A 21,089-nucleotide genomic window follows, 5' to 3' on the forward strand; every position below is an offset into this window, starting at 1 on the left:
TGTTATTAACGCTCACAAAGAGTTAAATCAACATGCTCATATTTGATATTTGTGGCAAAATATGTATTATATTAAAATACCAAGCAGTGAATCATTCACCCAATATTACTGCAAAATTAGAAATGTATCATTCTTAAATATCCCAGATATAGTCAAGACTGGTACATTACAACACTTTCTCTGTAATCGTATGATGCAAACTTCTGATATTGTGTAACTCCCACGTTCAACAGAGGAGCTGCTGCAATGGCTTCAAAATCTATATTTAAAAAGAGTTACTGATGTAAAATGTTAACATTTAGAGCGTTAGGACGAGATTCCTTGGCCTGGCATCAGTGCTGCAACACTTCAAACTACTAACCAAAACAAGTCAGATTACTTCAGAAACAATGGAAGCTTTATTTACAATTCATTTAGTTAACAAATATATATTTTGCACATATTTGCAAAGTATACAGTGTTTATCTTACAATCACTCAGGTTACAGTAACAGTGGGTCAGATTGAACACAGTATATTTACACCCATAAAAGAATTGTACACATCTTCAAGTGCACTTGGCGCACACTAACCGCACAGAATTATAAATATTCATCCACATTTTAAAAGATGAAGTGACAAATCTAGTGTAACTGGGTTAATTTAATAATCAAATCTTTTCCTTTTATTCAATCATTTATATCAATCTCTATTAAAAAGGGGAAGTTCCTCCACCTCCCCTTGGAGAAAACGGACCTCAGACGAGCGGATAGAAGCACCTCCATCCTACACCAGAGAGCCGTAAGCTCGTCTACGATCTCATCAACCTTCACACTCAGGAGAAGTCTGAGCCTTTTGGTCCATACGGCCGAAGCGGAGCACAGGACCAAGTACTGCATAGTTAGAGGGGATCTCCACTGCCTCCCACATACAATCAATTCAAGAAGACAATCCAAGAGGGTTTGCAATAAAGTACAGTTACATATGCCTTCAGCCCAGACTCACAACCCATACAGCATGAGAAATTCGTGTCAATGTTTTGGTCGTTTTCTACATTATACAAGTTACAGTTTGAGCGTGTACCTTAGAAAAACGTTTTACACCTCACGGGTTGGAAAACAAAAAAAATAGAGTTTTAAGGTTACTTCAGCTTCTTCAGAAGATTTAATGCACCGTCACGATGAGTTTGTACACGGTTGGATCCGAGGAGCATTGATTGCGGGGACTAAAGAAAGCCCTTTGATAAAGTCCAGGTGCGCAGTCTCACCACCTCAATGACCCACAACTTATTTGTGTGTGTGTGTGTGTTTGTAGGGTCAACAATCTAGTTGTTGATACACTTCGATTATCGATTAAAAAAATGACTCAACTGTGTGTATATGCACAGATGCAGGGTCGGCGTGGCCAAAAAGCAGGTGACATTCAGAGTGAGTCAGTAATTCTGTTAGCACAAACTATTTCTCAAGCGGAGCACGGACAAAATGAGAAGGCTTGGAAAACGTTCCCAACTAGGCTTCAATACAGAAAGATTGATAAGGCAGAAACCGAAGTGTTGGCAAACCGGTGAGAAGCTAGAGGGGCCATTTAAGGATCATTTACAAAAAAGGTAGTAAACAGCAAGTTGAAAGAGACATTCAAAGAGAAATAGGTCCAAAGGGAGTTTGTTACGAATCTACAACTAAAGAGGCACTTGAACTGAATGCTGAGAGAGAGAGAGAGAGAGAGAGAGAGAGAGAGAGAGAGAGAGAGAGAGAGAGAGAGAGAGAGAGAGAGAGAGAGAGAGAGAGAGAGAGAGAGAGAGAGAGAGAGAGAGAGAGAGAGACTGCCAAATGTTCAGCTGGCAACCTTCACAAGGACAACCAATGAAGAAACAGGACCACCACAGGTGTCATGGGAAGAAAAATGACTGTAGAAAAAGTAAGGCTAAAATCCAGCACACGGGTGTCGTCCTGTGATGCGATTCTACTTTTGTTACCCCCGTGGGCATTAGCGCTGGTGGACAACCATTCCCCCCCTCGCCCCCCGACAGCTTACTTAAACAAGGTTGAATGGGGTTCAAAGGCCTCAGTTAAAGCCCAAAAAAATAGGAATGAAGCGCAAATCACCGGAGAAGCGTTTTCTTGCTGGTTGTACGAGACTTTCCAAGCGTTGACATAAGTACAGGGGGTATGTGTCCCACAAAAGGGGGACAACTGGACAGCTGTGGCCACAATAAAAGTCATACAGAATACTTTCAACGAATCAACACTTCAATGTTTCAACTATTTAAACAGTTTTCACCAAAAACATCAATAGCACTCTTTAAACCTCTTCGATAATATATTGCTGTGTCCACGTTCACATTTCTTTTTCTTTTTGTGCTTTTTACAATTTCAGTAAAATGTTAAAATCTGTTTTCTATATGTTGACAAGATCATTTACAGTTCAAAATGTTCCTTACTCTGCTAATCAAACGTTTTCTCACGATAAATAATATATTTAAAGAGGCAAAATGTTTCATACAATAACTGATCTCATCGACACTCCACTACAGCGCAGTCCAACAATATTTGATCTGTGACCATTTCTATTTTTCTACCTCTGTCCAAAATTAAACAATGATTAGGAAGTTAAAGTGTTTTAAATCTCAGTTTTTAAACTATATAGATTTAGAGGGTCTGAGTCAGTCGCCCCTTAAGACCAGACAAGCAAAAGGTGAATGGCTGCAATGTCTGCAGGTAAATAATTAAGTAAAAACCCTATAATTAAGTTTAACTTCATAACCATTGTTAAATTTAAATGAACTGGATTACAAAGCCAACACGATAATGTGTTACTGTCACTGGACTACACTGTATAGTCTTTATCTGCTACTCTATTACAATTTTTAAATCCATACATATATTTACTTTAGGATTCAATACAAAATATGACAACCTCCTTGTGTTCTAGGTGGATTAAAAAAAAATGGAACAATCAATTTTAGCAGCATTAATGGATTTTAAGTGCGAACAAACTATCGAAGTCCATTCCATCGAAGAATCGTCTCATTCTCCTCCCGGTGTTGACAAAAGAACCACCCCAGGAGGTGAGGAATGAGATGCAGGGAGCCGGAGCCGAATTCCGCAAATGAACATCACAGGAAGAAGTGAGCGTGGTTCAGCCGAGAGGTAACGCCGGGACTGAAGGCATCTGAGGTTTGCTGCTGACACATCAGCTGGTGGAAGACCGAGCGGCGGGAGGTTGGCTGGAGTTCGTCGAGGAGGAGGGGGAGGGGGAGGGGGGTGTAGTTTAGAATCGGAACCGGAAGGCCGTCAAGACGGGCCGTTTTCCCTCTTGGCCCTCTTGTCGTAGATCAGCGTCAGCACGTTAGCGGTGTCCTTCAGCAAAGCGTCAAAGATGCTGTCCGCCAGCTGCATCTTGACAAACAGCTCGTCCTCGTCATAGTTGACCCACTGAGCTTCCTCCTCATGGAGTTCCTGAACCTGAAAAACAAAATTCGGTGACGTGACATTAATCATTTGTATCAAAACAAGTCATGTGAAAACATTTTTTGATTTAAAGTAAAGCAAAATTGAATTAATTGATTAATTGATTAAAACAAAAGTAATAAAGAATCACTCAAAATGAAATTCACTATTTCATTTGAAATGATCGGAAAAAAAACAAGGACAAACAACAAGGATAATTAATTAAAAAAACATGATAGGGATCTTGAACATCTTCCTATCACATATTAGGTGTCCTTTCCGGGTGACAAACAATCCCTAAAAATGAAAATAAAGAAAGCAAACCCCCCAAACATTTATTTTAAAAACCTACCAGAATATGATCAACTCTGTCTCGTGTCTTTTTGCCAAATTTGAGCATCTTCTGCCAGTCGGTCTTCTGGCTGTGATCTTTGGTCAGACCATACATCTTCAGTACCTCTGCTGAGATGAATTCCTGTGACACAATGTAATTCACCATGTCATCGGGTGAGTGGCATTTGAATGTTTGGACGTTTTTTTACTACATGCCATAAAACTTGCAGATATCCCGGGTGAATTAACAAAGCCAAATTGTGAAGTTTCACTTGGAAGAAATAAAAAACAAACCAATACTCTCACTCATGTAGTTTTCTTTAAAGTAAGGCAATACAAACATAGAAAGATAATATGACAACTTAAGTAGCCAGTGTGTTTGTCTAAGGTGGGTCTCTTCAGACACTCTGTACCTGGATCTTGGAGAGGTCTCCCGGCGTCTTCACTCCGTGGAAGAAGGAGGACCTAACTCGACGTGGTTTGACCCACTGAGGTTGATCAACGTCGGGATCCTCAGTGTAGATCTCCTCGAGCATCTCCCACGTCAGGTCGTACACAGCCTGAGGGTGGGGGGGGGGGGGGGGGGGGGGGACGGACAGAAATGAATGAGATACTTGTATAAAATAAAGCTCAGCTAGTAAAGCTGCAGTAGGTCTCCCATGGTTAAGGTGAGTGAGACAGCTTGTCAAAATGTCTGACATATTTACTGCTCACTAGCTCTTTGCATTGAAGGAAAGGGCGTTTAACCAACGGAGACAATATCTGATTTAGGAGTCCAAAGTCTGTCCGTGGCAGAGGGAAATCTACTGAGACTAAGGCAAGTGCAATAGCTGTGAGTCTTTAAAACACCAACATGCTAATCAGAGAGGAAGCCACTGAATAATGCAAACACGTCTGCCATTTAACATCACTCAGAGAAAGTGCTTTCGTGTGGTCTATGCTGGCTTAGTGATACGGAAGCAGTGGGAAAGTTGAGAGCTGATCTCAACCAGCGTTATTGGAAGGGGAATGAAAAGAAAGTCAAGGAGGCTGTGGTCTGACTCTTCAAGTCTTTGGTACTACAATTGCATTCATTTGTTTCTAGCGGTCTATCTGTAGGCCTTGTTTTGTTATACTTCTTTTAATATGTTCTAGCAAGTCTCCTGTTCACCTTTCTGTAGCTGCGGACGCAGAGGGACTTCGGGTCCTCGCCGCTGGCGTCTTTACCCAGATACCCTGGTGAGGGTTTGGGACTCGGCAGCTGGGACAGGGTCTGCGCTCCCTCCCTCCCCAGGCCGCAGCTCTCCCAGATCTCCTGAGTGGCGGCATGGACCATCTTCTCCACCTCTGAGGCGGAGTGGGGCACGACCATGGCGGGCTGCTCAGGTAGCTTAGGGGGCAGGGGCAGAGGGAGCTCGGGTCTAGGTGGAGTCTTAGCCTGCTGTTCCCCGCCGGATGAGGAGACCAGCCCCCCCAGGGCCGCTATGACTGACGGGTCACACCTCCCCAGCCTCTCTTCCTCCTCTTCCTCCATCTGCTTGAGTCGCTGCTGCTCTCTACGAGAGCTGAGGCCAAAGTCCTCGTCAAACCAGTCCTGCTCGTCACCCAGCTCATCGAGCAGCTCGCGGCTCAGTTCCAGCTCTGCTAGTCGCTTGGCGAGCTCCTCCTGACCACTGGCCCCCAACACTGGACTCTCCTGTTTGAAAGACATACACGAAAAGGAGAATTTCACACTCAGTTCCAATCTCAGAAGTCTATAAATATGAACATCTAAACGCTGTATAACTGAGCCAGTCCCATGATAACTGAGGGTTTAGCACCTTTGACCTCGTCTTACATGATATTCATTCTTACAGATGTGTCAAACAAGAGTTTTTCCAGCAAAGAGTCAATAAAGTCTGTCAAAATAAAGTTGGACTTTGACTGAGCACATACAGAAAACAAGTGTTCTACGGGTCAAATCAATATCAAATTGCTGTTCAGTAACATGTTGTTTTGTTTCAAGGCTTTCTGCCTGATTCAGTAACAGGTCACTAAATAATCAGAAGTATACTCACAGGTCGGTTACACAGCTCTGGAGACGAAAGCTCTTCTTTTTCTGCATGTATGAAGAAGGGAAGACCATCTTTTTGTTGCACTGAAGTGAACCATTCTTCTTCTTCAACATGTTCACCAAAAAGGTCTCCATTCATTTGGTTGGCAGCTTCTATCTTTTGCTCTTTGGCCTTTTTAATTTCAGCAAACTGCGCCAAAGTGTCTTTCACACAGTTGTTGAGGAACTTGTCAGTAAATGTTTCCAGTAAGTTTCTGTCCGTTGGATCTCTCTCAACATGCCTGATGTCTGCAGAAAGATCGGCAGAAACAAATTGGTGTTTTGAGTCTACTTCTTCCCTCTGAACGCGGGGAGTGTCGCCCGTCCGACTCGGCCCCCCAAGGTCGATCTCGTCGATATCAGAGATGAGGAGACTGGTCGGTGCTTCTTCAAAATCCAACATTATGTCCTTCGCGTTGCCATTAGAGACGGGAGTCTTGGCTTCTTTGTAATGGCTGGAATTGAGGTGGGATCCGGTCTTGTGAACAGACTCATCAGTTATCTTTTTATCGCCAAACCCAGAGACCTTCTTGTAAGTTTGCTCCTTTTCACCATCCAGACTTCCTTCTTTCGGAGACTGACGCTCATCTGTTAGGCGTTCATCTCCGCCTTTATCCGACAGACCATCAAAAAACGAGTCCTCATCCTCCGTGGTGTCCGTGTAGATCTCAAACTTGTCCGGCAGGTGTGTTATCTTGTCCGGGGGAGCAAAGATACCGTGGCTCTCATCGCATTCGAAGTACACCACCCCGTCGTACGTGCCGTTGTTGCTCCCCTCAGACTTATCCAACTCCACGCCGGCCCAGAAGCCGTTGGCGAATCTGGTTGGACCTTTGAATCTCAAGGTGCCCGGCTGAACACCGCCAACGAGAACTCGATCTGCGATGCTGAAACTCGGCATTTCATCTCCAACGGGCAAAATGGGTGGTGAGCGGGTGGAATTAACGATATCCTTGTCGTCATGTTTTGAGTCTTCGGTGTGGTTACGAAGATCCAGCAGTCTCGCAGATTGGGGACTGGCTCCACCAGTGCATGAACGGGGACTCAGCTCTTCAGCTAGTTCCTCCTCTACCTCCTCATCGTGGCTGTCATAAGGTGCGTCTCGGCCAGGGACGTTGTCTCTGGAGCTCTTGATCTCTGTAGGGCCGACTGAGATTTGAGAGGGAGGCCCTGAACCCTGACGCACCTGCCTGGGCGAAGAATCCAATGAATACTCAAAGTCATCATGATAGCCATCTACAACAGGAGGAGAGTCCTCAACATCCTTCATGGTTGCCTCTTTCTTTGAAGGGAAGCCAACAGAGTTGGGGGAGCCGGAACGGTCGCTGGACGAGGCAGAATGTGACTCGTTGGAGAGAATATTCGATTTTACAGCTTCTTCAGCTTTCGATGTTTCCCTTGTCCTTATTCTATCACGTTCTATGCTAACGGATGGAGAATGTTGACCTTCACTCGTGTGAGAGGAAAGATGTTTAGATGCAGACATTTTCTCTCCGGAGTTGAGTCGGTCTTCCTTTTCCAGTTTGAGGAGATGTTCAGAATGTTGTCGATCCTCCAAATGGGAGCTTACTTCCACCTCCGGCTCATCCTGCATGTCGGCTCTTCGATGGGACACAACGATCTCTGCCCCAGAGACAATCATCTGTGCCTGGCCTTCCTCAGAGGAAGTCCTTAAACGTTCCTCCGTGGACAGGGGGCTCCTGGTTCTTGAGGGCGGACACTCTGGGCTGCCATACACTGGAGTCGGAGTGACTGTCGGCGGTTCTTCATCAGACATTTCTTCAGGCACTGAGGTGGAACCACTGTGATCAAGGTGAGATAGGGCATCTGTTTTCACAGGAAAGGGTCACAATTAGCATTGGAACATCTGCGTAAAAACACAACACATTTTCTTTTTACATATTAATTATGATGATGATATCACCCACTCTGATCCAATGAAGCACTTTGCGTCCTTTGAGGTAATTGGCCAGCTTCAGACCTGAGGAAGAATTTGATTTTAGATAAACACCAATCTTTTGTATAAGATATGCTTTCATATCTACAGATGTTTTTTGTACCTATGAGCAGGTGGTTTAATGCCGGTCTGCTCTTCTTTTGAGGTGGAATCTTCAACCTGGGACCTCGTGTCAGGGGTTGAGTCTGGCTCTTTGTTCAGTTCTGCCTTAGTTTTCTCAATGAAGGTGTTATAGCTCTGAAAGGAAAGCGGGAGAATAAGAAAAGGTTTGATAAAGACATAGATGTTCGTACTGTATTTGAACATCAAACCAATAAGCATCAAGAAGCCCGCACACCGACACACAGGTACATATTTACCTCCAGCTGCTTCAGTAGGCTGGCCTCCTTGGCCTTCAGGCGCTCTTTGTTCCTCTTCTTCTGCTCTTTCTTTAGCTGGTAGGCCATAAACTTTCGTTTTCGGAGTTCTCCCTTCAGGGCCTTGATACGGCTCTCTATGTCACTCTGGTCTGAAATGGGTTCTGAAGGGAAATTTTGATTATAAATCACAGTTAGAATGTGAAACCAGTGCCTGATCTCTGATTAGCAGACGGTAATCCAACTTTGTGCCCACTCGAACGCAAACCCAATTCTTCTAAGATTAGTGTACATTTTGTTTACTAGGAATGTGTCATTTTTGAGCATGATGCTTTGGCTTGTACACAATGAACTCATAGTGTTACAAAGACTAAACCGAGGTTTAAACAGGGAACTGAAAATGGATAAAAGACATTCAGCTCCAATACGCGGCCAGCAGAACTGTCTTTGCTTGTGCAGTAACGAAGTTCAACGCATTGTGTTCTCTCTGTCTATCCCACAGCTAAGCAGGTTATGTATCAGGGAAGTGCTTGAATAATGTATTCCTGGCAGCATCACATTATGCCTGACTGCAGAGCGCCAGCGATACAGCTGCATTATGTCCACTCTCGCTTCTATACTGTATACCTTTTATCTTGTTTAAGAACTACCAGGAACTAGTATACGTGTATGTGTGTTGAAATATTGGGTAACTCACCAGCCTGCATCGGCATGAGGGATTCACTTGGCTGAGCCTGGTTGGCGGTCCGGGGCGAGGGGTGAAGCTGCATCTTGGTTCTGCTGCTGCAATCAGAAGGAGAGGCAGCAGGGCTGTGGCTGCCTTTGAGTGGAGACTGGGAAAACAAAACAGCAGGAGGAGGAGGCGGAAGAGAAAGGAATTTTACTTTATGATTTTAAAACGCAGTCTAATAGGGGGGCATGTCTGGATTAATATTGGACATGCCCAATAAACTAGCAAATGTTTAGTTACTCCCTTGCATGTCCTTCACACTGCATCTTTTAAATTAAAAGATGACAAATGACATCATCTAGACAAAATGTCCGACATGCGGGATTAGTTTTAGAGTATATCTTCAGAAAACAAATGGGACAGAACACTGAAATAAAAACCACACGTCTGCATACTTGTCTGCTAGGTGACCGGGAAGCCGAGGTGAAGTCCGGGGTGTAATTTGCGTGGCTGCTCCTCACAGAGGCCAAAGGCGTTTCGATGATGGAATCAGGTTGACCTGAAGACGGGCTTCCTGGTTGCCGGGACGCGAGTCCCTCGGTGTGTATACTGGACCCAGGTGTCGCCGTGGAACAGTCGGCCTCACTCACTAACTCTGAAAACATGCAGGAGAGATGAACATGAGTTTTTATAGATTAACAGTGACCCGATTTGGGCTTTAATCCAGCTATAGGATCCGGCTGCTTCACCTTTGTCGCTGTCAGCTCTGCGCTCTGGGCTGCGATGGCGACTGGAGCTTGGGCTAATGTCCGACACCTCTTTTTCCTGGCTCTCTGCCGCGTCCCGAGCGGTTTGCCCGTCCCATACGGCCAGGGCCTCCTTTTCCATCCTACGAACCTCTGCCTCCTCCCGGTCCAGACGCTGTTTCCACTGCAGCAGCTCCTCAGCATGGTGACGCCTCTGCATCAGCTGCTGCTCCCGCTTAGTCAGGAACCTAAGGAGGGTTAGGAAGGAAGGGAGAAAAGCATGGGGAAAGAGGAAAGAGTGGAAGATGATAGAAAAATGAGAAAGGAAGAGGTTGGGTGTTGAGGGGATAAGGTAAGATGGCAGTGAAGAAGCAGAGAAGAAAAGTTTGACAAAAGGCATTTATCAAAAGGAATGAAAACATTGCAGATGCACGCAGACCCAAATCACCTGGAAATCCAGTTATCACTCACATCAAACACACACATACACACCCAATACATGCTACGCTTAGAGCTTTCCCTGTAATAAACATTCAAATAAAGAAGTGTATAAGCACCCATCAAATAAACAAGCATTGAGTGATGACATGTCACTCGGGAGAAAAGGAGAGCAGGGTCATTAACAGTGAAGATTCATGCATCAGACTGAAACCCAGGGGTTGAACGCTGATTGAGTTCCAAACACACACACACCTCAAACATAAATAGTAGTTAAACAAAATTGAATAAAAAATATAAGTGTAGCCAGTTACATCTGTATGAATGTGTCTCTTTGGTAACAACATTTGGATACACATTATTTTTTTTTTAAAACAACAATTATATTGTCTTTTTTAAAATCTGAAATCCAACTTCCACTAAGTCTGTGTTCAACATGTGATCTGATCTGCAGATCAGAATAAAGTGCAGTCAGGTATAGCTGTTGTGTAATGTGGTCCCCCACAGCTATGGGTGCCATTACAGTGCAGTATCATTTAGCCTAATCTAATTTAGAGGCTTTTCTCTTGACCTAATGCATACTGATGACAGGCCAGATACCGAAGAACCAGACTGGGCGGGGGGGTTCTTTTAGTGGCTTCCCAAACTGTATTACAGCCAATGGTCATCTGTACTTATTACCCATGCAACAGATACCTAATAAAGAGGGCTAGTTAAGATTCACTGGGCTCATTAAAGAGATGGACCACTCTCGTGGTCCGTTCTCTGCTAAAGTCCTTTATCTCCAAAGCATAGTCTGGTTTAATCTCCAATCATTCTGTATCAACAACTGGGCTGGAGCTGACCAGCCAGCAGCCATAAAATGAAGGACATTGGAGGGAGATTCACCGCAACATTAATTCCAAGAGGCAAATAAGGAGGAGGGGAAGAGTCACAAATTCAACACCACAGAAATCAGTGAAGCCCCAGAGATGTGTCTGAGATCCCATACAACAAGGAAGGCTCCTATTAAAACAAATATAACCTTTAACCTTCACAGAAATTCCTCTCACCTCCATCATTCCCAGGGTTTGTTTGTGTTTTTAATGCTTTAATGCTCATGCTAACATTACTGTGACCGTGCATTTGTTTTAGCGAGGCAGCCTTCCTTGGGCACTTCTCATGCTTTCACTCAACCCTCCTCCCCCGCCCACAAATTTCATCCTGGACACAATCAAACACATCCAATCAGTCATTCTCATCCCACCCCTACAAGTTCCCAGTGCTAGTCGATGAACACAAGCATGTTCCATGGAGTGAGAGTGAGGCAGGGCGGGGTGGGGTTTCTGGGGAAGAGGCAGAGAGCACTGTACAGTACCTGACCAACTGGTTGTAGATAAAAAGCTGGAATTTAGGATGGAGGTTGGGAAGACAGACACTGAGGGAGGCCCACTGGTGGGCCGTGAACACAGAGAGGAAGTAGTGGACAGGAGAACAGTGTCTACAACACACAAGCACGCAACAGACAGAGTCAAAAGGGTCACACAAACACGGGTACAGAGACGCACAACGCAAGAAGGGGGAAAGACATTAAAAACAGACGCAGAGGGAAAAGACAAGCAGAGAGAAAGAGAGAGAAGAGTGATATGAGCAAATGTGGTTTTGTTGCATCCAAGAGTATGTTAGAATATGGCTTCGCTTTGGGAACAAATAAGCGAGAACGTGGGCGTTGACCATGGGGGGCTTTCTGGGGGTATGATCCATGACAAACTTGTGCTTTGGGGGTGTGGATATATGATAGGAGTTATTAGTAACCCTGATTTTCAAACAAACTACAAAGTGGGGCAAAACTTACAAGCTGAGACTAGGGAAAATCCGTTAGTGTGTTACATCAATATGAATAGACACCAACATCTGAGCACTTTTGTGTTTTTTTTTAGATCCTCTTAATTATTTTGTTACAGTCAACTTTGGGAAAACTGTTACAACTATCCGACTTATAAATCCCAAACCCCAGAACAATTAACCCACTTGTTAGAGCCACCCTGTCACGAGGGGCTCCACAACCACCTGACCAAAGCTGTTGGCCAAGTCTGGAGGACCTAGAAGACGGCCAATCACATGCAGTTAATTAATGTCACGGGAGAAGGTGGGTGTTGGAAAAAATGATGGAAAGCCACAACCAATGGTTGTCTTCTCTGGAAGATAAGCATGCCGCTGGAATTGAAAGATGCAGTAGTACATAGTGTTAGCTATTTAAAACAGTTATTGTCTGATGTTCCCGCTTTGAAACACTCGTTAGCAGATAACGCTTACGTAGACCCTCCTATGAATCTGAAGTTACAGGAGGCAGAGAAAAGATGGTGGATTGTTGTCTAGTTTGAAGGGAAAACAACATGGAGCATGCTTATCTCACATTCACACAGGATTTTAAGACAGAAGAACGTACCTATTAGTTTCCTACCTAGTTAGTTAAGTTGCTAGTTTAAGCAAAGACCCCCTGTATAGAACTAGAACATTTACAACTTATGTTGGCTTATAATGGCAGAAATTTCACTTCAAAAAGCTCACAATAACACGTATTACAGGATCAATCAAGCTTTACCATTTTGAATGAAAGCCCCACTTTAGGCGTTGAGTGTAAACGGTGATGTTATGCAAGAAAAAAGTAATATGAATAATATGGTATGGGAAAAAGTGTTTTAGGGGCCAAACTAAAAACTAAATATAAAATATAAGAAAATATTTTAGAAGCAGAGAAGAAGCAAACAACCCGGCAAAAGGCAGCAGGATGTCACTGATCAGGGTTGATCACTCCAGATAATAATCAATAAAATGTAATTAGACATAGAGAACACTATATGTATATGAAACGGTCTTTACTTCTCATCCATTTGAGAGCGCATCTTCTTGAGCCTCTGCATGATGCTGCTGGTCTCACTTCCAGAGATGGATTGTGAGGGCGAGGGGCAGCGGATATTATCCGGAGGTCTCGTATTGGGGGGGGCTGCCTCGAACACGGGGGTTTCTGAAACAGGAGTCTCCTGAGGGGTTGGATGGACATGCAGACAGACAGACCGTACATTATTGACACCAATTAAAAAAAACAACTTTAAAAGCTTCGGATGAAAATGGCAGCATGTTCCACAGATATAAGTATCCTTTCTTTCTTTCTTTCTGATTGTTGCACTACTCACAGACAGCGCTTCATCCCCAGCATATTTGAGACGTTCCTTCAGTCGGAGTGTCGAGTTTCTCATCCGCTCAATCTCCTCCTGCTGCTTCAGCAGAAGCTGCCTTTCCTTCCTGGCGGCTTTGTTGGCCTCCTGAAGCCGCCTAATCTCAGCCTGGGGACAGCAGCACAGTGGGAGAAAAAGTTGGGTTAGTAGAGCAAAAGGTTAAGATCAGAGTGGTCCCCTGGAGCTCAACTGCCACTGGATGTCCTTATACTTGCGCCCACTTGTACCTGTTCCTGCTGTAGTTTCATCAGAAGGCCCCTCTGCTTCTTCCTGATGGGTGGCATCTTGTCGTCCTCGCCCTTGTCCCTCAGCCTCTTTTTCTGGTGCTCTAGCCAGGCCAGCTCAGTTCTTGTCTTCTCTTTGACAGCTTTCTGGCGGAGATGCAGCAGGGAGCTCTGGTGCTGCAGTCTTACCTCCTCGTCCTTCATGTACTGACGCACCATGTCCATCGTGAACTGCGAAAAGCTGTCCTGTCCGCCAGAAAATGCCATGTTTGCATCGTGGGACTGCGGGAGAACACAGATGAAATGACAGAATGTTAGAATCGATTGACAGAAACTTTTAAAAAGGAGATTAAAAAGAGGCAAAGGAAAACAGGAGAAGTAAAGTGACACAAACCACAAGGAACATTCAGGCAAAAAATGTCACTGTCGACTACACAGTCTGCTCACCTTTAAGATATTGTGTGCCCCTGGAACCAATGTTGTGTTGTGATGGGCTCCATCGTCCTCCGATTCCTCATGGTGGTGGGTCTTCTTCTCCATAGTTCCGCGGCGGTGCGCCTCAGACGGCAGCAGAGAGCGGAAGGAACGTTCTTCGATCTCATCCTCTGTCATGGACTCATCGAATTTGAGGGAGTACTCCGTCGCCACTGACGTACTGTCTGCTGCAGGGCCATAAAAAGGATGAGCTCAAATGTTTAGATGCCTCGTGCACGAGTTTTGAAAACGGCATGTTGATTTATAAACAGAGAGCCCTTCTTGCCGCCCATCCAATACCTTTCTCATCCACTACAGAGGGGATGCTGTCACTGCAGACGGAGTCATTGGCTGCCGTTAGAACTTCCTCCTCTATGGAGCTGCTGCCTGCTTCCCTCCCCACCTTCTCTTCAGCGCCTCCTTTCCTCCATTGCGCTTCTACCGCCTCTTTTTTCGCCCGTTCCCTCTGCTCTGGCGAGGCGTGCGACGGGCTGTGATGACTGCTAGAGTCTGCGCCACTGTGAAAGAGGGCCAGGGACAGATTTAATGTCACTACGTTTCGTTCTGTCTTTCCCAGATCTAATGGGAATCGGAGAACCTAGCGCAACAGAAGAGGCCTGTGTTATACCTGAGGTCCGGTCTTCTGAAGGAAAGAGAATCACAGATACTGGGGCTGTTCCGTGAAGACAACGGTTCTTCTGGCATAGTGTTTCTGCTCGACACATCGCTAGGGAAGCTGTAAGAATGTAGAAGAGACCTAGACATTTAGATACAACATTCAAAATGGAGGGCAGTATGCAATATATAATGGAAAAAGGTGTTTTTAATTCACCTGTCAGAGTCATTTTTGTAATTTCGCTGCTTTGAGTAGGAGCTGTGTTGTTGCTCCTGTTCCACGGAGGAATCCGAAACATCAGGGGGGACAACCAGAGCTCTCGTTATCTGCGACTGTGCCAGTTCTGTCATCTGACAAAGAAGAACACAATATACCGATCAAATGTCTTACACGGAATATAACCATTTCCTTCTCTGCATGTATTGTTATGGCTTTTCCGAAAACTCAACAATCAATCGGCTTTTGTTACGAAATGAGGACACGGGCTGTTTTCCAGGCAGGGATGGCTAACCTCTTTGATGTGTCGGGCCGTGTCAGCTGTGTATCGTGCTGTCTCAGCCTGCTGAGTCATCAACTTGGTAGTTGCCTCCTGGAGGCCTTTCAAGGTCTCCTTTTGATTTGTTGCCAAGTTGTCCTGCAGTTCTATATGAGCCTGGACCAAAACAAGCATGCCCATCATACAAAGGAAAATACATGCACACATACTATAGAAGGGAAAAGGTGAGGAAGCAAACATTAAAGCTATCATTTACAAATACATATTGTTTGTGCGAGTAAAGTAACCAATGGACCGTGTGTGTGTGTGTGTGTGTGTGTGTGTGTGTGTGTGTGTGTGTGTGTGTGTGTGTTTTACCCGGGCCACTCTCTGCCGGTTTTCCTCTAACTGTAACTGTGTCTCCAGGGCTTCCCTTTCCGCCTTGATCTTTAGCTCATAGAGGTCACGCGCATGGGACTCTTGCCTGGCCTGCAAGGTCAAAGTTCAGAGACCGGGTCAATACAGTGCATCAATACAGACATTAGTCAGGAAGTATGTCAATTAAATCTATGTAGGCCAAAAAAAACCCACTTATGATAATATTTATCATGCAAATTTGAGGCGGCAACAAAAAATGTAAGTCCCAGATAATATTATATTATTATAATAATAATAATTTAATTTAAGTACAGATGTTGTAACAAGACAAAATGATTACAACCATCAAACTATTAGGTTTCATAAAAACTGTCAAATTATCACTCATCAGAATCATTAAAGCTGTGCGTAATTTTCATCTCAATTGTTCAACATGAATATAAACTCAGTCTTCACCTTGAGCATCTGGGCCAGGGAGATGCTCTCCTGCTGAGCCATGGACACGCCCATCACCCTCTCCACGTCTCCCAGATGTCGGACCGACTCCTCGTAGGACTCCAGGTACTCTAGCTCTGCCGCCATGCGCTGCTGCAAGACGGCAGGTGAATACTGTAGTTCACCTGAGAGAAAGAAAGAGCGGAGAGAGATGGAAGGAGGGGGGGTGGGGAGTCGACTAATTAAAGGGTTGCTGGAGTGGGTCGGACCGTTTCCCTCTTCATCTCTACGTTTGTTGCACATCGTATCAATACAAGCAGCATCTACCTGTGGTCTTGGGCTCGGCTCTGCCATTGCGAGCTGTGGGGCCTGTGTTTGGATAATTTGCACTTCGCCACCCAGGTTCACTGGGGGAGCCTGCCTCTGGGGGAGAACCAGAGTATGGAGAGCCAGACGGAGAAGCTTGTTTAGGCCTGGCGGCTGGAGAGTTCCGACTGTCAAGACCCAAACTACAAATATAATAAGAGAAAAAGAAAGAAAAAAAAAAAGCTCAGTTAGGTAGTGAGGGAACGATCAATTACGATTGTGAAACCCAACAACATATCTTCTAAAGTGGATGTTTGTAGACTTAAATGTATGACTAGATGTTTAAAAAAAAAAACATTTATTCAGTAATACATTTTGTTTATTGTTTTCTCCAACAAACTAATTTCAAAATAGTATTTCAAGTCATATGTAGGAAAAAGGGTCTCTGCAAGATTTGCAGAATGGGTTAACCAAATGAGAAAGAGCCCCTCATGCCTCAAAGTGACTGAGGCAGCAAAGCCCTGCTGTGAGAGGCCCAGACTATGAATGGCTATATTGTGCAGCTCAGAAATGGCAAAAGACGATGACTAAATAGATCAGGATACACTTTACCTCCCATATAAGGATCGCATGCTGTGGAAGCCTTTTTTTTTTCCTCAAGGATAACAATCAGACTCAATTCATATATTATCATACAAAGATACTGGCTTGATCTCAATGCTGAAACAGTTGCCTTTCATAACAGTAAGAGGTATGAATGCAATCTGCTAAAAACCTACAAAGCTCATTGAGATCTACCGTGATACATGGACTGTTGCTGAATAAATAAAAACATAGTTAACTACACTTTACTCAAAGCACCATTTGCAAAGAAAATGCATGTTTCTAAATGGCGCTTTAAGGGACTCTGTCACATGGATTTAAAAAAAACCATTAAAAGGGATCAAATGCCACTCCTTTGGCTGCCGGCCTGAGTTGTGGTGAAGCTGGCTGACCCGACCAACCGCCCTGCAGGCCCCCAAAACAAAATAGCCACTGTTTTCTCTCTTTGGTTGAACTGCAGCCTCATTTGGTTGCTGGGTACTAAATGGCTGTTAAAAACCCTCGGGCCTTCAACAGAACAGCACGCCACAAGAGTGTTTGGACTGGCAGACTCAGCTACGACTTTCCCAAGTGCAGTTAAGCAATTAGTCATGCCAAGATAAATTAACCTCCGGTTTATACAGTATATACACCAAGTGGAGAATTCTGAGTGACTGGAACTTGAGGCCCAGTGCTTAAATTACAATTCAGTTTTAGCAGAAATACAGCGTGGCTTCACGGGCTGATTTGTATTTGTATCCAGTAAAAACAAAAGCTCTAGGAAAAAAAGCAATACAATTATCATGTAATGCGACCCATATAGAAATATCCTAATGCAAGGCAATAGCACCACTGATGCTCCCACAAAGCGTTTCACTACGGGTTGGACTGAAAAAAGCTTAAATTGAAAACTTGCAGATGGAATGTTTTACGGTATTAAGACAGAACCGTAAGCTATAACTGTCCCCTCTGATGTAGTTTGTTGAAGATGGTTACCTTTGTTGAGAAAGCCCTGAATGTTCCCCTGTGGTGTCATTAGAGGCGGCACTCTTGGTCTGGCTGTGGGTTGAGCTTTTGTCTGAGCCCCTCTTCCTGGAGTCAGAAGAAAACTCCTCTGAAGGCGGTGAGCAGGGACTCCTCTGCTCTCCTACCAGGGTGCCATCACTCTGGTCTGATGCTGTGCCTGCAGAGGATTGGAGTAGTTTCATTGTGCAGAAGAGGGATTTGTGAACTAATATAAACAGCATTTCCCCATATAGACCAAAAATAAACAATAGGAGTTACGCAAAACTATCTCTTCTCACCTCTTTTTCTGGCAGAGTGCTTGGAGAAGGGTGAAGAGCCAGATGTTGAACCAGAGGAAAGATGCGGCGAGTGAATAGACGAGTGAAAGGATGAATGGTAGGAATTGATGCCTCCTATACTTTTTTCATAAGGAGACCTTCTCATCAGCTCCTCAAAATGGCTGTTCACACTGGCAGAAAGGGGAGAACAAAGTATGATCAATCAGTTTGAAATACAACTAAAAATAAGAAATATAAATATTCCAAATGAATATTGAGTAAAAAAAAAAAAAAAAGCTTATTCTAAGGAATCTGGAAAGGAAAAATATCTGCACTCCTGAATGCGGAGGTGACAGCTGTCTGAAAGGGCTGCACGGGATTTCTATTCATAGGACATGAATGCCATCCAGTGGTCACTTTAAAAACAGCTGCCCACCCCTTTTTAAAAATTTTTCTTACCTGCGAGAATGGGAGCCTCTCTTTAACCGGCCACTGGCTCCGCTGCTGTGTGATGACACAAAATCATCTTCATAGACAGCTGCGTCCACGAGACCATTTGCAGAGTTTAAAGAACGGGCTGAAGGAGAGTTCCTCTCACTCACTACAGGACAAAAAACGGAGGAGAAATACTGTCAGTATGTCAGTTTTACTAAGATAAACATTCTGTGTAACTCTTATGGTTACACATTTTTAAATGTTTACCCATAGATACTCAGTAAAAACGTTTTTGCGCCGTTTCCGATCAAACATCAAAGACACATTCAGTGAAAAACACTCATATGGGAACTAACCTGCGACATGGCCATGAAGATTCTTAGTGAAAATGTTGATTACACTTAGAGGGCTTCCCTTGTTCAGCTCCTCCCAGGCTGCTTTACCACCGTCATGCTGTGCACCGGGTGAGCTGAGGGCCGAGCACTTTGCTGCCTCTCTCTGGAACTCTGACAGCCGCTGGTAATCCCTTCTTTGATCCGTGCAGCGGTCCACTGTCATCAGGCGATCTGCCGATCTAGGTACGCGATTGTGGGAGGGCTGAGGGGGGCTCGGATCATCCTCAGAAAAACTCCCTTCACTCAGAAGAGGACCCTCGCTGATGGAACCAGCACTTGAGTTGTGGAGGTCTGTCTGACTCCTTTCCTTCCCGTCGTTCAGTCCACACCCCGCCCTTTGTTCCACTCTCTCCACCGTGTCCAGGCCGTTGACCAGCCTCCCCTTTAAATGAGCGTAACTGTTGAGAATTGGCGTTAGACCAGCAGTTGTTTGTGGATTAGTCAAAACGGTGTGTGTGCCTTTCTCTTCTCTCTCTCTCCTGGCGGCGTGCAGATCGCCTGTTCCTGGAAGAGCTGTGCCATTGTACGAACTATGACCTGTACTAGTCAAAATCCTCTGGATCCTCAAGGCGACGCCATCGTTCTCTGGAGCGGCCGTTTCTGCCCAGCAACCATCAGCAATATTACCTTGAAAGGGTCTAATAGCATCCCCGTCTATTGATGTTTCAATGCCGTAGTTGATCCCCTCCCCAGCGAGCTTGCGGGCCTCGCTCTCTATTCGGTTGGAGAGGGACGCGGCTGTGGCCTTGAGCGCCTCAATGCGGGTGGACCTGTTGGCAGGTGCCGTGGCCGGCCGCTTGGTGTGCTTTAGGTCACTAGCTGCCAGCGCAGTCTCCAGCCGGAGAAGCTGTGAGAGGAGAGGATCCCCGAAAGGCGCCATCCCACTGCTGCCGGGACCAGTCGTAGGATGACCAGCCGGGCTCAGACGGTCAGGCTGAAGCAGAGAGGCAACACCAATCTCCAGGTCATTCCTGCAGTGGGCAGAGCGACCACAGATGGAGAAGTTCAATGGCAGTGACAAATAGAGATGCAAACATCTTTAAAAAGAGGTCAAATAAAACGTATGTGTGTGTTTTAGGCTCTTTGCGTTTGCCAATAGCAAAGTGATTTTAACGAACTTGCCTTCAGAACTACAATATTGTAAAAATAATCTGATTATCTGCAACCAGCAGTACATTTAGCGGAGAGTCATGTTTTTACTGCTAAGCCCCACTTATCAGCATGTGAATCGAATTTTAGGTCCTTAATTCCATTGGATACAAACATCTTGGGAATTTTCTAAATGATTACACCTACCACTTTTTTAAAAAAAGGTTGACGTTCACGTTCCGCTCTTCCATACAAAAAAATATAACTTTAGTTTTAATGAAGTGAAGCCATTTTTCCACCAGTCTAAAACACAATTGTTAATGTTGCAGAGAATAATGAAAACGATAAACATACAAAGTAACTGGATGAAACACTTAAATGACAATAACTATAACCACCAAATACATACTGGGAAGGACCATTATTTGTATCTGTCTGAAAGCTAAAATCAATACCCGCATTCATCTCTATTTGCATTCAATTATATGAAAAGTTCTTTTAATTCATCTAAACCATTCACTGTAAATGTGCCTGAAAAGCCAACTGCCTGGGAACAAACAGTTCCTCTGTTTGATAGTCGGATGATTCCCTAGAATGTATCGCTCACACATTGGCTCTCACACAGTGGCTTTAAAAAGAGTTTAACCACCGCCTTCACTTTACTTTTTTTTTTTCTGAATCTGAACATCTCTGCATGCATCGGGGGCGTTGAGTGTTGGGGTTAATTTTCTCTATATAAATAATAAAGTCAGTTAGAAGTGTAACCAGGCCAGAAGAGAGCATCCTGATATTATAAAAAAAAAAGATGGACGTTCTTTACATGCAGGTTTATGCGAGTCGCCATCCAGGGAAAAATCCCCTGTAGCTTTGAAACGATGGTTTAACCATATATCCTCTATCTCATGGGCTCTTATTTACAAGTTGCATTCATCATGTTTATCCTGGTAATTTACTAATTTACCAGGATAAACTTATTTTAAGGAGACTTGTGCGATTGCGCTCAGCAAAACAAAGTAAGAGAGGTACTACAAAAAAGTTCATGCATCATGAGGTCCATCACTTCCAGTAGATACCAGATTGAGTTTACTGTTGTTATTCTGGGTTGATTGTCATAGTAAACAAATCGCAGTTGTTGTTGTTCAGCAGTGATGAGAGTTGAGCAGATAGATGTGTGGGTCTCT

At 44.5% G+C, this 21,089-nt stretch overlaps 1 protein-coding gene across 8 annotated transcripts in view; it reads right to left on the reverse strand.

Moving 5' to 3' along the window:
- Positions 1-379: 379 nt before the first annotated feature.
- cep350 (centrosomal protein 350) overlaps positions 380-21,089 on the reverse strand; it is a 29,635-nt gene continuing 8,925 nt past the window's right edge. For 5 of the 8 annotated variants that reach the window (XM_078108432.1, XM_078108433.1, XM_078108430.1 and 2 more), the window contains exons 12-38: positions 18,781-19,790; positions 18,449-18,590; positions 18,011-18,180; positions 17,703-17,889; positions 16,146-16,327; positions 15,840-16,003; positions 15,384-15,494; positions 15,042-15,182; positions 14,747-14,880; positions 14,543-14,650; positions 14,215-14,432; positions 13,888-14,102; positions 13,444-13,722; positions 13,175-13,324; positions 12,861-13,021; positions 11,356-11,478; positions 9,564-9,808; positions 9,270-9,469; positions 8,842-8,977; positions 8,148-8,308; positions 7,892-8,025; positions 7,760-7,812; positions 5,797-7,658; positions 4,911-5,435; positions 4,174-4,320; positions 3,780-3,902; positions 380-3,442 (exon numbers count right to left, since the gene is read on the reverse strand). In XM_078108432.1, the coding sequence (XP_077964558.1) occupies positions 3,272-3,442; positions 3,780-3,902; positions 4,174-4,320; positions 4,911-5,435; positions 5,797-7,658; positions 7,760-7,812; positions 7,892-8,025; positions 8,148-8,308; positions 8,842-8,977; positions 9,270-9,469; positions 9,564-9,808; positions 11,356-11,478; positions 12,861-13,021; positions 13,175-13,324; positions 13,444-13,722; positions 13,888-14,102; positions 14,215-14,432; positions 14,543-14,650; positions 14,747-14,880; positions 15,042-15,182; positions 15,384-15,494; positions 15,840-16,003; positions 16,146-16,327; positions 17,703-17,889; positions 18,011-18,180; positions 18,449-18,590; positions 18,781-19,790 (7,252 nt within the window). In that variant the 3' untranslated portion in view covers positions 380-3,271. The remainder of the gene's footprint in view (positions 3,443-3,779; positions 3,903-4,173; positions 4,321-4,910; positions 5,436-5,796; positions 7,659-7,759; positions 7,813-7,891; positions 8,026-8,147; positions 8,309-8,841; positions 8,978-9,269; positions 9,470-9,563; positions 9,809-11,355; positions 11,479-12,860; positions 13,022-13,174; positions 13,325-13,443; positions 13,723-13,887; positions 14,103-14,214; positions 14,433-14,542; positions 14,651-14,746; positions 14,881-15,041; positions 15,183-15,383; positions 15,495-15,839; positions 16,004-16,145; positions 16,328-17,702; positions 17,890-18,010; positions 18,181-18,448; positions 18,591-18,780; positions 19,791-21,089) is intronic. The other 3 variants (XM_078108431.1, XM_078108436.1, XM_078108435.1) reach the window with 3 other exon arrangements.

The sequence above is a fragment of the Gasterosteus aculeatus genome, chromosome 8, assembly GCF_964276395.1.
Source record: "Gasterosteus aculeatus chromosome 8, fGasAcu3.hap1.1, whole genome shotgun sequence".
In the NCBI taxonomy this organism is placed as follows: domain Eukaryota; kingdom Metazoa; phylum Chordata; class Actinopteri; order Perciformes; family Gasterosteidae; genus Gasterosteus; species Gasterosteus aculeatus.